We start from the raw sequence: 13,387 nt of genomic DNA on the forward strand, positions 1-13,387 counted from the left end.
CACACCTATAAATCAAACTATTAAATATTATATATTGATTAATTTTTCTGCTCTAATTTGATTTTATTTGTGTAAATCAAGGTCAGCCCTAATCATACATATCAAATGGAAGAAATAGTGCGTTTTAGGCACACTTAGGAGACAGATGCTTGTCTTGTAATTTTCTTTTGTTTACAATGTGCACATTTTATTTGGTGGCCAGAATTTTAAAGATCATGCAAAACTGAATTCTAACCTTATTTAACTTGTGAAAAATATGAATTTTTTTTTAAAACGAAGTGCAAAGTGTGCCTAAAAGGCGTACCCGGATACCAGAGGGTTATTATTATTATTATTATTATTAGTAGTAGTAGTAGTAGTAGTAGTAGTAGTACTAGTACTAGTATTGTTATGCTTACTGATTTTTCTTAATGGATAGGATTTCTTTTTTTCCTGATTGTGTTTTTAATTAGCCTATTGGATTTACTTTTTGTTGACTTTTCTGCTGTAAAAGAGCTGAAAGAAGTGAATGCAACAAATCTTCCTTTACCCAGAATTCTAATTAAATAAATCCTCCTTAAAAACGTCAGTGCATCAGTCTAAATAGATCTACTTGTACACAGACAGTACATTGTTCATAGGTGATGAATTCTACCAAATCCATCAAAATGAGTCTTATTTTGAAAATCCGGACCGGAAGCAGCATCCTTCCCGCGGTGGGGTCTAATCTCGGCTGCAGCTCGTCCTCCAGTCAGAGTGAAAGTTGTCTCCGCTTGGAGAAGGTTGGTTCCGGGGACTCTCTGCTTCACCACCGCCGCTGCTTCACACGCTTCCTCCCGGAGACATGAGGCGGAAGGAGAAGAGGCTGCTGCAGTTCGCCGGGCTGCTCATAGCGGCTCTCCTGTTCCTCCCTAACGTCGGGCTGTGGTCTTTGTACCGGGACCGAGTGTTCGACAACTCGGACACAGCGGACGGTCCTGGCGGCGTCCCCCCGATACAGGTAAGAGGAGCTCGGGTACTGACACTGCCTCCACCCCGGTGTCTGGAGCACCGGGTCTGGAGGATCAGCACCATGGACAGCTCCGCAGCTTCTTAGTTTTACAGTAACTACATCATTTTTATTATTATTATTATTATTTTCATTTTAACCTTTTTATTAATTAACCCTTTCATGCATGAATTATGAGAACCTTAATCAATATTTTTAGTCCTCTTTAGGCATGGAAAAAAAAAAAAGTGATTCACATTTTTTTTTTTTTTTTTTTTATGAACCTATTTTCCCAGTTGCAAAAATGTCCACTCAGCTGGACACCATTAATTAACCCTTTCATGCATGAATTATGAGACCCTTAATCAAGATTTTTTTTTTTCCCTGAGTGTTTTTAATTCCTCTTCAGGCATGAAAAAAACATGTCTAAAAAAATGTTCTTATGAACATGTTTTTCAGGGAGCTGCAAAAATGTCCACTCAGCTGGACACCATGCATTTAATTTTTGAAGCAAAGAAACATGTATTTACTGAAATATTGTGTGAAAACTATGAGATAAAAACATTTTTTATGCTTATTATAGGTAATTAATTTCTCAGACAGGGGTAGTTGTTTGTTTACTCACTTTACTAGTTTGTCTGATAAATGAATTACCTACAATAATTATATGCGGGAGACAGTATGAACCTACCCCAGACATTTTTAATGCTACTAATCTGAAGTTTTCTCACATTTTAACATGCTAATAGCAGTCATTACTCAATTCATGGAGATATTATGCAAAAACAAAAAAATGACAACTTAAAAAAAATAAACAAAACTGTTAATTCAGACTTATAACAATAACAAGCACTTGATTTACATTTAAATATGTTACTCTAGATCAGGTTTATCAAGAACAGCAAAGTTACATTAATGGTATGAATTGCAGTGTATGGGTTGATGCATTTAAGCGTTCACTGTGTTAGCTGATATGGAACTAAAACAACAAAATCCATGAATATATGAGAACTACTATAGAATAGCTGTCCAATGTAATGACCACTATGCATGAAAGGTTTAAATTTTGAAGCAAAGAAACATGTATTTACTGATATAAAGTGTGAAAACTATGAAATAAAAATATTTTCAATGCTGCTAATCTGATGTTTTCTCACATTTTAACCCTTTCATGCATACTGGTCACCACAGTGGACAGCTATTCTACAGTTGTTCTCTTGTATAGTCATGGATTTTGTTGTTTTAGTTCCATATCAGCCAACACAGTGGACGCTTATGCATCATCCCACACACTGCAATTTATATTGTTACTGTAACTTTGCTGTTCTAGATAAACCTGATCTGCATTAACATGTTTGAGTGTAAATCAATTTCTTGTTATTGTTATTAGACTGTAATTAACAGGTTTGTTTTTTTTTTTTTTTGTATATTATCTCCATAAAGTGAGTAATGACTAGTATTAGAGTACGTTAAAATGTGAGAAAATATCAGATTTGCTGCGTTAAAATGTTTTTATTTCATAGTTTTCATTCAATATATCAGTAAATATGTTTCTTTGCTTCAGAATTAAATGCACAGAGTCCAGCTGAGTGGACATTTTTGCAAGTCCATGAATAATAGGTTCATAATAAAAATTTCAGTCGCTTTGTGTTGTTAATGCCTAGAGGAATAAAAACAATCAGAAAAAAAAAAAAAAAAATCTTAATTAAAGGTCTTATAATCCATGCATGAAAGGGTTAACATACTCTAATACTAGTTATTACTCACTTCATGGAGATAATATGCAAAAAGAAAAAAAATGTTATAAAAAGACCCTGTAAATTACAGTCTAATAACAATTAGCAATTGATTTACACTCAAACATGTTACTGCAGATCAGGTTAATCGAGTAAAGCAAAGTTATAGGAATGATATGAATTGCAGTGTATGGGATGATGCACAAGCGTCCACTGTGTTGGCTGATATGGAACTAAAACAACAAAACCCATGAATATACAAGAGAACAGCTGGAGAAGAACTGTCCACTGGAGTGACCACTATGCATGACAGGGTTAACCTTTATATCTTTTCATTTTGGGAATATTTTGGCTGTCATCCTAACAATATATTTAACATGCAGTAACCATAGAGTGAGAAAACGCCCTGTCTTAAAAAAAAAAAAAAAAAAAAAAAATGTGATTGACATTTTTTTTATGAACTCATTTTTCACAGTTGCACAAATGTCCACTCAGCTGGACACCATTCTTTTAAATTTTGAAGATAAGAAACATGTATTTACTGATATAAAGTGTGAAAACTATGAAATAAAAATATTTTTAATGCTGCTAATCTTTTGTTTTCTCACATTTTAACATACTCTAATACTAGTTATTACTCACTTCATGGAGATAATATGCAAAAAGAAAAAAAATGTTAAAAAAAAAAGACCCTGTAAATTACAGTCTAATAACAATTAGCACTCAAACATGTTACTGCAGATCAGGTTAATCGAGAACAGCAAAGTTATAGGAATGATATGAATTGCAGTGTATGGGATGATGCACAAGCGTCCACTGTGTTGGCTGATATGGAAAACAACAAAACCCATGAATATACAAGAGAACAGCTGTGGAATAACTGTCCACTGGAGTGACCACTATGCATGAAAGGGTTAACCTTCATACCTTTTCATTTTGGGAATATTTTGGCTGTCATCCTAACAATATATTTAACATACAGTAACCATAGAGTGAGAAAACACCCTGACTTAAAAAAAAAAAAAAAAAAAAATGTGATTGACATTTTTTTATGAACTTATTTTTCAAAGTTGCACAAATGTCCACTCAGCTGGACACCATTTGTTTAAATTTTGAAGATAAGAAACATGTATTTACTGATATAAAATGTGAAAACTGTGAAATAAAAATATTTTTAATGCTGCTAATCTTTTGTTTTCTCACATTTTAACATACTCTAATACTAGTTATTACTCACTTCATGGAGATAATATGCAAAAAGAAAAAAAATGTTAAAAAAAAAAAGACCCTGTAAATTACAGTCTAACAACAATTAGCACTCAAACATGTTACTGCAGATCAGGTTAATCGAGAACAGCAAAGTTATAGGAATGATATGAATTGCAGTGTATGGGATGATGCACAAGCGTCCACTGTGTTGGCTGATATGGAAAACAACAAAACCCATGAATATACAAGAGAACAGCTGTGGAATAACTGTCCACTGGAGTGACCACTATGCATGAAAGGGTTAACCTTTATATCTTTTCATTTTATGATTTTTTTGGCTGTCATCCTAACAATATATTTAACATACAGTAACCATAGAGTGAGAAAACGCCCAGACTCAAAACAAACAAACAAACAATAAATCTTTCTTCTCCTTTCCTACTTCTTCTTATGCTATCGAAAGAACAGGAACCCCATAGTTTATTTGCATATTTGTGTAAATTGCAAATATACCTGTTCATACATGCCTAAAAACATTACGTTTCCATTCATTTCAAGTAAAATGATTCATTTTGTAGAAAATAACTGAAACAAAACCATCGTCAGTCCACCGTAACGCTTTTTAATATGAATTTTCTTTCAAGGCAAATAAAAAAAAAGGGATGTAAGTGGAGAAACAGACCTTTTTAGACCTTTTCAACTTGTGTCGTTAATGTGTTTAAAAGGTATTTATATACAACTGTGAACGCTTCATGCCACAGGTAGTTACAGCACATACAACAACACTATTTTACCCTTATCTCATATAATAAAACAGACATTTAATCTAATATTCTAAGATGAATTTGTGTTAGGATGACTAGTACTTTGGGTTGTAAACATCACGTGAAATCTTTGTGGCTCTGTCGAAATGACTGACAGATAATTTCAAAGGGGTTATTAACATGGTTGGATGCTTTTGACTGTAGTCTCTAAGGGGTTCCATAATGTTAAAAATATTCCTAAAAAGCTCTAAAAAAAAAAAAAAAAAAGAAAGACACAGAAAGCAGAACTTTAATGTGAATTGGGATTTGCAAAGTCCTGAGTAGTTGGATGGATAGAATGGAAAAATCAGTGATAAATGACAAAAGTACAGGTTTGAGGTCTGTGGGTAGATTCCAACTGTTCCACCAGCGCTGTTCTGTTCTGTTCTGTTCTGTTCTGTTCTGTTCTGAAGTGCCTTATGTTCGCAGTTCATAGCTCTCACTTGGTTTGTACTTAAAATAATATAATCATGCAATTTGTTGGAAAGCAATGAAAACAAAAGTGGGTTAACCCATAAAGACCCAGAGCTACTTTTGTTTCAGTTCCCTAATGACATTTTCTCTATATCTAACCTTTCTTAAGAGATTTATCACCATTTTTTAAAATTATTATCCTTTGTGTTTTGTATTTTATCAGTATGAATCAGGTATTTTCTTGTATTTAATTCACTGATCATGTAGATCACAGGTGTCAAAGCCAAAACCAGCTCGCCAAAGGTTCCAATCCGGCCCATGGGAGGAATTTGCAAAGGGCAAGTTAGGGCATCAAACTCAAAAATAATATCATAATAACCTATAAATAATGACAACACCAATTTTTCTTGTTGATTTAGTGCGAAAAACATTAAATTATGAAAATGTTTACATTAACAAACTATCCTTTAACAATAACATGTGAATAACTTGAACAAAAGGAAGAAATTAAGAAAATTAAGTACAATTTTAACACTTTTCTGCCTGTTACTAAATGTTTTGTACATATGTGTAAATGACAATTTGAGGCTTAATATTGATGAGACTGTACTTATATTTCTTAACAAATTTCATTTTTTTCAGGTTATTCACATCCGTTTTGTTTGGATAGTTTGTAAATGTAAATATTGGCATAATTGAACGTTATTTTTTGCACTTAAACAATTTGGAGTTGTCATTATTTATTGGCTATTATGCTATTATTGTACTGGTCCGGCCCACTTCACATTAAATTGGGCTGAATGTAGCCATGGAAGAAAATGAGTTTGACACCCCTGATGTAGATGTTCATAAAAGTTCAGATTAAAGTTGAGGGTTATTACATCAAAAATAGAGAAAACTGTAGAAAAAGTAACTTATTCAGTCAAATCTATTATTAATTGAACATAAACTAAGCATCTCCATCCACTGTCATTGATCCAACTCCATGGGTTTTACTGGTGAATTAACCCTTTCATGCATAGTGGTTGCATCATACTGATGCTTGGCGGCCATGTCACCGTTTCCACAAATGATCCCTGTGCAAAAACTAGGATCAGAATTATTTATTGTATAGTTTATCATCATACTAAAGAGTAAATAACAATATAGAATTGTTATTTCTTTATAAAAATGCTTATTATTAGAAAACTGTTGATTTAAAAAGTGACGTGTGACATTCTTCATGTATGTATTGGCGTAACATAAGCAGGATGGATCAGCACCATACTCCATATTGAACCTGTAAAAATAAAACATGATATGTAGTATACAGGGTGGGGAAGCAAAATTTACAATGAACATTTAGTTGTTTTTTCTCAGCAGGCACTACGTCAATTGTTTTGAAACCAAACATATATTGATGTCATAATCATACCTAACACTATTATCCATACCTTTTCAGAAACTTTTGCCCATATGAGTAATCAGGAAAGCAAACGTCAAAGAGTGTGTGATTTGCTGAATGCACTCGTCACACCAAAGGAGATTTCAAAAATAGTTGGAGTGTCCATAAAGACTGTTTATAATGGAAAGAAGAGAATGACTATGAGCAAAACTATTATGAGAAAGTCTGGAAGTGGAGGAAGCAACAAAAAACGTACCAAAGCTTTTATTAAAGCTCTCAAATCCAAAATCCTAAAGAATCCAACCAAATCCATGAGAAAAATGGCAATTGAACTTGAGGTAGACAACAAGACCGTTAGAAATGCAGTAAAATATGATTTGAAGTTCAAATCTTACACAAGAACACCAAAACACTTGTTGACAACAGCAACAAATCCAACTTCAGCAATTTTTGGTAATCATGTTTATGGCCGCCTTCTAGCCCAGATCTAAACCCTCTGGATTCTGCTATTTGGGGCGTTTTAGAACATGCTACCAATAGAACATCACACAGTAATGTCGACTTTCTTAAAGATACTATTAAAGAAGAATGGGAGAAGTTGTCACCCGAATATTTGAGGAACACTTGCGCAAGTTTCAGGAAGTGTGTGAAGGCAGTTATTGAGAAAGAAGGAGGACACATAGAATAAAAACATTTTCTATTATGTAAATTTTCTTGTGGCAAATAAATTCTCATGACTTTCAATAAACTAATTGGTCATACACTGTCTTTCAATCCCTGCCTCAAAATATTGTAAATTTTGCTTCCCCACCCTGTATAATCTTGTAAGAAAAATTGGGGAATCTAAAAGAATAGAATATTTGTTTTTCAGGTACAGTTCAAATATAACTTGGCCATTTGTGACATGAAAATATAGCATTAATTGTAATGAAATTGGACATTTTTGAGCTGAAAACATAGTTCATATGACCATCAACATGTTGCAACAGAACTGAAATCCTGTAAATTTGCATAACTTGCATTTACCAACACAAAGTTCTTTTGGGGATTCACTTATATTGATTTCTTATGCACAAAGACAGAAATAAGACCTGTAAGCAAATTTTAGCCAAATAATAATAATAACAAGCTTATATATATATATATATATGTAGCCAACGACACTTCTAGGAAAAAAGCCAAAGAAACCTAGAATTTAAGAAACATTTGCCCATGAAATTATTCAGTTTGAAGTCAACTTTGCAAATGTAAAGTGTTAGCAGTGAGTCCCACTGAACCTCATACACGCTGGTCTTTTGTCGTGTTCAGATCGATCCTGGGATGGGAATGTCAATGACCTTTGATCGCAGCATTTCCTGTCGTAGGATCAATTCTAATATTAAAATATTGACGTGTAAACTCAGTCGTGTCGGTACTCACAGTAGAGAGTAACTCCACTTCACCAGGGTGTCGTTTAAATAAAAATAGATTCATAGGAGCTACTTATGTTCATCATAATCATGTGTAAAAAATATTATTATACAGAGTCAAGGCTTCAGTTTGTGTCAGTGTTCAAGCAACAGGAGTTCATTACATGCAGAAAAGAACAGAATGGCCTTTTATTCAAACCGGTAGAGCCGTGACTTAATGTATGGTTTTATATGAAGAAGTAATGAAGTGAATATATAGGTCTTATAGAGACCGGTGCTGCAGCTTAATGAAATATTTCTCAATTTTCTTGTTATTATCAAACCTGTCGTGCTTTAAAGACGGCTTTATTGCCAATTCTCTGTACATTTTAATCATACTTAACCCATAAAGACCCAAACAACCACTGCATTGTTAAAAAAAAAAAAAAAACGGTATTATTCCGGCAGCAGGGGTGCAAAAAAAAATACTGTAAAATAACGTAAAATAGCCATCTTATAGAAATGCAGTAATTTTCCATAACTAAAATACAGTTTTTTGCCCTAACTTTACATGAGATTTTGCTTTTTTTTTTTACTTTTTAATGTTTCATAAAAAAATATTTACATGTATTAAAACAATCAAATTATCTATAAATATAAAAATAATTTTCAGTGAGACTAAGTTGTCCAATCCACTGATAAAAACTGTATTTGGACAGTTTATCAGTGCTTATACATGTTATGCATTCACAAAAATACATTTATTCAACATTTTTATTGTGGTAATTACACAAGATATTTGCCAATTAACAAACAAGTCTTGTTAAACTTTCAGAACAAATACTTCTTTAACGGCTAATTGTCAGTAATTTTATCTTGTTTTATTTATTTATTTTAATTTTTTTTTTACTGTATTAAGCTTTAAATTAACAGTTTAATTTCACAAATATAAAAGAAATATTTGTGAAATTATGATGCAAATGTATTTTAACTGTATTTTTCTGTGAAAAAAGAAAAAAAAATCTTTGAAAAAATTTTAATTTTTTGGTTATTCACAGTTACAGTTTTTTCACATTTTTTTTAAAATTTGACATGTAAAGTCACAGTGTATTTTTGTCATTTTATTGATATTTTCCTGTATCTTGAAAATACAGGAAAAAACTGTAAAATAAACAGTGAAAATTCAGTTAAATTACAGATTTTTTTTTTTACAGTGTGGCGACCAAAACCAATTACTGATCTAAACTGTTTAGTAGCTGTTGTTCAGTTTATCCTGTCAATACATGCAAAATATAGTTGTATAATACAGTTTGCCATCTTTTCATGGTCATCACATATGACCCATTTGAACGTTCAGAGGCTCCGTAGTTACCATGGAAACATCGTCATCTTCTACAACATTGATTCACCAGTAAAACCCATGCAGTTGGATCAATGACAGTGCATGGACACACCGGGTTTGTGTTCAGTTAATGATAGATTTGACTGAAAAAGTCACTTTTTCTTCTGTTTTCTCTGTTTTTGATATAATGACCCTCAACTTTAATTTAAGCTTTTATGAACATCTGCATGATCAGTGAATTAAATATAGGAAAAATACCTGATTGTCTTTGAAAAAGGAAAAATACAGAGCATAATATTAGAAGAAATGTTGATAAACCACTAAAGAAAGGTTAAGAAAATAGAGAAAGATCCATTTGAGTTAAGTTAAGTTAAGCTAAGTTAAGTTAAGTTAAGCTCATATAGTTTGTCATCTTTTCATGTTCATCACATATGACCCAGTTGGACGTTCAGAGGCTTCGCAGTTACTGTGGAAACACTATCGTCTTCTACAACATTGATTCACCAGTTAAAACCCATGGAGTTGGATCAATGACAGTGGATGGACACACTTGTTTTGAGCTCAGTTGTTGATATATTTGTAGAAAATGTCACTTTTTCTTTAGTTTTTTTTCTGTTTCTGATTTAATAACCTTTGAATTTACTCTGAACTTTTATGAACATCCATGTGAGCAACGGATTAAATATAGGAAAATACCTAATTTACACTGAAAAAAATGCTAAACACAGGGGATAATATTGTCTTAAATGGTGATAAATCACTTAAGAAAGGTTAAATATAGAGGAAAAATTCCTTTGGGAACTGACACAAAAGTAGGACAGGGTCTTTATGGGTTAATTACATATAACTCTCAAGTAATTAACCCATAAAGACCCAAACATCCAAAATCATTTACTGATCTAAAATGTTTAATACCTGTTGAGCCACTAATTCAATCAATACATGTAAATAATTGGTATAAAATGCAGTTTGTCATCTTTTAATGGTCATCAGAGGCTTCGTAGTTACCATGGAAACATCATCATCTTCTGCAACATTGATTCACCAGTAAAACCCATGCAGTTGGATCAATGACAGTGGATGGAAACACTGGGTTTATGTTCAGTTAATGAGAGATTTTACAGAAAAAGTCACTTTTTCTTCTATTTTCTCTGTTTTTGATATAATGACCCTTAAGCTTTTATGAACATCTACGTGATCAGTGAATTAAATATAGGAAAATACCTGATTGTCGTTGAAAAAGGAAATAAAATACAGAGCATAATATTAGAAGAAACGTTGATAAACCACTTAAGAAAGGCTAAAAATAGAGGAAAAACTTATTTGGGAATTGCCGTAAAAGCAGCACTGGGTCTTTATGGGTTAAACATGGAGATAAGTTATTCAGTTTTCAACACAGAGCTTATTGAAAATGAAATATGTTCCCATTTCACTGCTTGATCTGGACCAGTTTAAGTATTTTTTTGGGCAGATCCAGCAGCAGAAAAGCATCTCAGTAATCAGTTGTCCAGTGTTTTGCTTCTCACGCTCAGCTACACTTCACGGTAACTGGCTTTTTCAATGAGCCCCTCGAGTCTTTGTTGTGTGGAAAATTATGGGCACAGAGGTTGTTTATCTCACTGTGTTGCAGTTCACTTATTAACATTCGCACATGATAGGGAGTTTGGGCCAAATTCACACACACACACACACACACACACAAAAAAAAAAGATTTTGCAGCTTTTAGATGTGCAGGTATATCAAAAATATTCCTTCATACAGAGTAGAAGTCGTTGGAAACAACACTGCCGAGCAGATGTCAAGGTTAGCAGCGGAAGCTATGTCATTTATGTGGATGTAAATCAGGGAATATTCATGCATTCTAACACCTGTAACACCTGTAACACCTACAGAAAACTGGTGCGAACAAACTCACCCTTCACTCACTCACTCACTCACTCACTTTCTGCAAATCTTTCATTCTATGGCCCATAAAGACCCAGTGCTACTTTTGTGTCATTTCCCAAATGAATTTTTCTCGCATTTATCACCATTTATGCTCATTTGCAAGCCCGGATTAACCATATGGGCAACTGGGCAATTGCCCAGGGGCCCGCGACCTCTGAAGGGCCCTGGGTAGCTCGGGCATAACGAAAATATCTGGTTATCTTTTGCTTATAAATGAAACTGTCCGCTGCCCAGAGCCATTGCACTGCACAGAAACCCTGCTCCTGCTGTCTGTGACCGTGAGCTGAGACCCTCTCCTCATTGGTCAGTCCAAAAAGCGAAATAGTGGTGACGCAAATCAACGTGCGTGCACTGAGCGGGATGTGAGATGTCAAGAACTACACGACATACGCGACGTACACGAATCAAAACATTGCAAACATGAAGAAGCAGCTAAGTGGGAGCGCCAAACGAAAATTAAAAAAGGAGAGGGACATCCTGGGGTTGTGATGATGGGGCCCTTGAATATTGTTGCCCAGGGTACAATGAAGTGTTAATCTGGCCGTGCTCATTTGTGTTTTTTAAGTGAAAATCTGGTGTTTTCCTATATTTAATTCACTGATCATGTAGATGTTCATTAAATGTATGATTATAGTCAGGGCTGTTATATCAAAAATAGAAAAAAGAAAAAAAAAACTGAAGAGAAAGTGACTTTTTAGACATGTCAAATGTAAAATAATATGAAAAAACTGTAACTGTGAATAACCAGAAAATTTAAATTTTTTAAAAGATTTTTTTTTTCTTTTTCACAGAAAAATACAGTTAATATACATTTTCAAATGTGTCATAATTTCACAAATATTTCTTTTCTATTTATGAGATTAAAGTGTTCATTTAAAGTTTAATACTGTGTGTTTTTACGCTAAAACAAAGAGAAAAATAAGGAGTTGTCATTATTTATAGGTTTAATGTAATATTATGTTTTTCACAATAAACTAAGAAAATTTGGAGTCATTATTTAGAGGTTATTATGCTGATATTTTAGTTGAGATCACATTGTCCTGTATGTGGAACCTGAACTAAAACGAGTTCGACATCCTTGATTATTAATATCTGAAGTGTAATTTTTGCAAATTCATCCTGCGGGCCGGACTGTAATCTTTGGCGGGCCAGTTTTGGCCCCCGGGCCACATGTTTGACACCCCTGCTTTACAGGGTTAACAGAATGGGGGAATTATTGCAGTTTCCAGCCGTATATTTTTAGGACATCTTACTCTGACAGAGCTTCACTCAACTGGCGGTATGTTTTCATCTTTTCTAGTAAACTTTTAATAGAAAAGACAAATGGAACAAAGGATAAATGAGGAAAAAGGGAGGGACAATATGTGTGTTGGAGTGCTCCCTGTGGGCTGTTATAGCTTCACTGAAGTAGATAAAAATCAATACCCTAATCCCATTCAGCCTTTTCCCACAAAAGCCTTGTTAGAGACATTTGTAGCAGATATTTTTCCTCCTTGTTGGTTTCTGTCGGCTTCAACGTGGAAACAGCGCGACGCTTAAACCATCAGAAAAAAAGATCACAGCAGATTAAACACAAACAGAATGAGCTGTCGTCTCATTCCTACGCTGATGCATTAGATAAGAAAGAATATAAATGAGCGCCATGCATACTTATTGTTTTTTAAAAATGTATTTACCCAGGGAGAAGAAGACGTCGTTTCCTCAGCAGTGTCCTGGTTTACAGGCTTTTGACTCAGTTTGGCAACGTCACATCATGACTCGCATAAATATACACGCCACTTTTAATATTGGCGTGTTATCTGTACGTATTATTAGCTTCCTGCATGTATGTTCCAAGGCTATAATAGTTTTGGATTTTTCACTATAGTTTAGTTTTAGTTAGTTTTGACTTTTTTTTCTCTAATTACCTCCGCCAAGGATGTTATGTTTTTGCCAGGGTTTGTTTGTTTGTTTGTCTGTCCGTTAGTGTGCAACATAACTCAAAAAGTTATGGACAGATTTGGATGAAATTTTCAGGGTTTGTTGGAAATGGGATAAGGAAGAAATGATTAAATTTTGGTGGTGATCGGGGGTGGGGGGGCCCACGGGGGGTGCCACTGATCAACCTTGGTGGAGGTCTGCGCTCTCCGAGTGCTTCTAGTTCACTTAGTTTTAGTTCATTTTTAGAGCAGGTTTGCTAGTTTCTATTAGTTTTCG

General features: G+C 33.9%; 1 protein-coding gene across 1 annotated transcript in view; it reads left to right on the top strand.

The window, feature by feature from the left end:
- Positions 1 to 753: 753 nt before the first annotated feature.
- The window catches only part of LOC115432778 (polypeptide N-acetylgalactosaminyltransferase 10-like), a 268,778-nt gene continuing 256,144 nt past the window's right edge, over positions 754 to 13,387 (top strand). The window contains exon 1 of the mRNA XM_030153782.1: positions 754 to 979. Coding sequence (XP_030009642.1) covers positions 824 to 979 — 156 coding nt within the window. The 5' untranslated portion in view covers positions 754 to 823. The remainder of the gene's footprint in view (positions 980 to 13,387) is intronic.

The sequence above is a fragment of the Sphaeramia orbicularis genome, chromosome 14 (genome assembly GCF_902148855.1).
Source record: "Sphaeramia orbicularis chromosome 14, fSphaOr1.1, whole genome shotgun sequence".
Lineage (NCBI taxonomy): Eukaryota > Metazoa > Chordata > Actinopteri > Kurtiformes > Apogonidae > Sphaeramia > Sphaeramia orbicularis.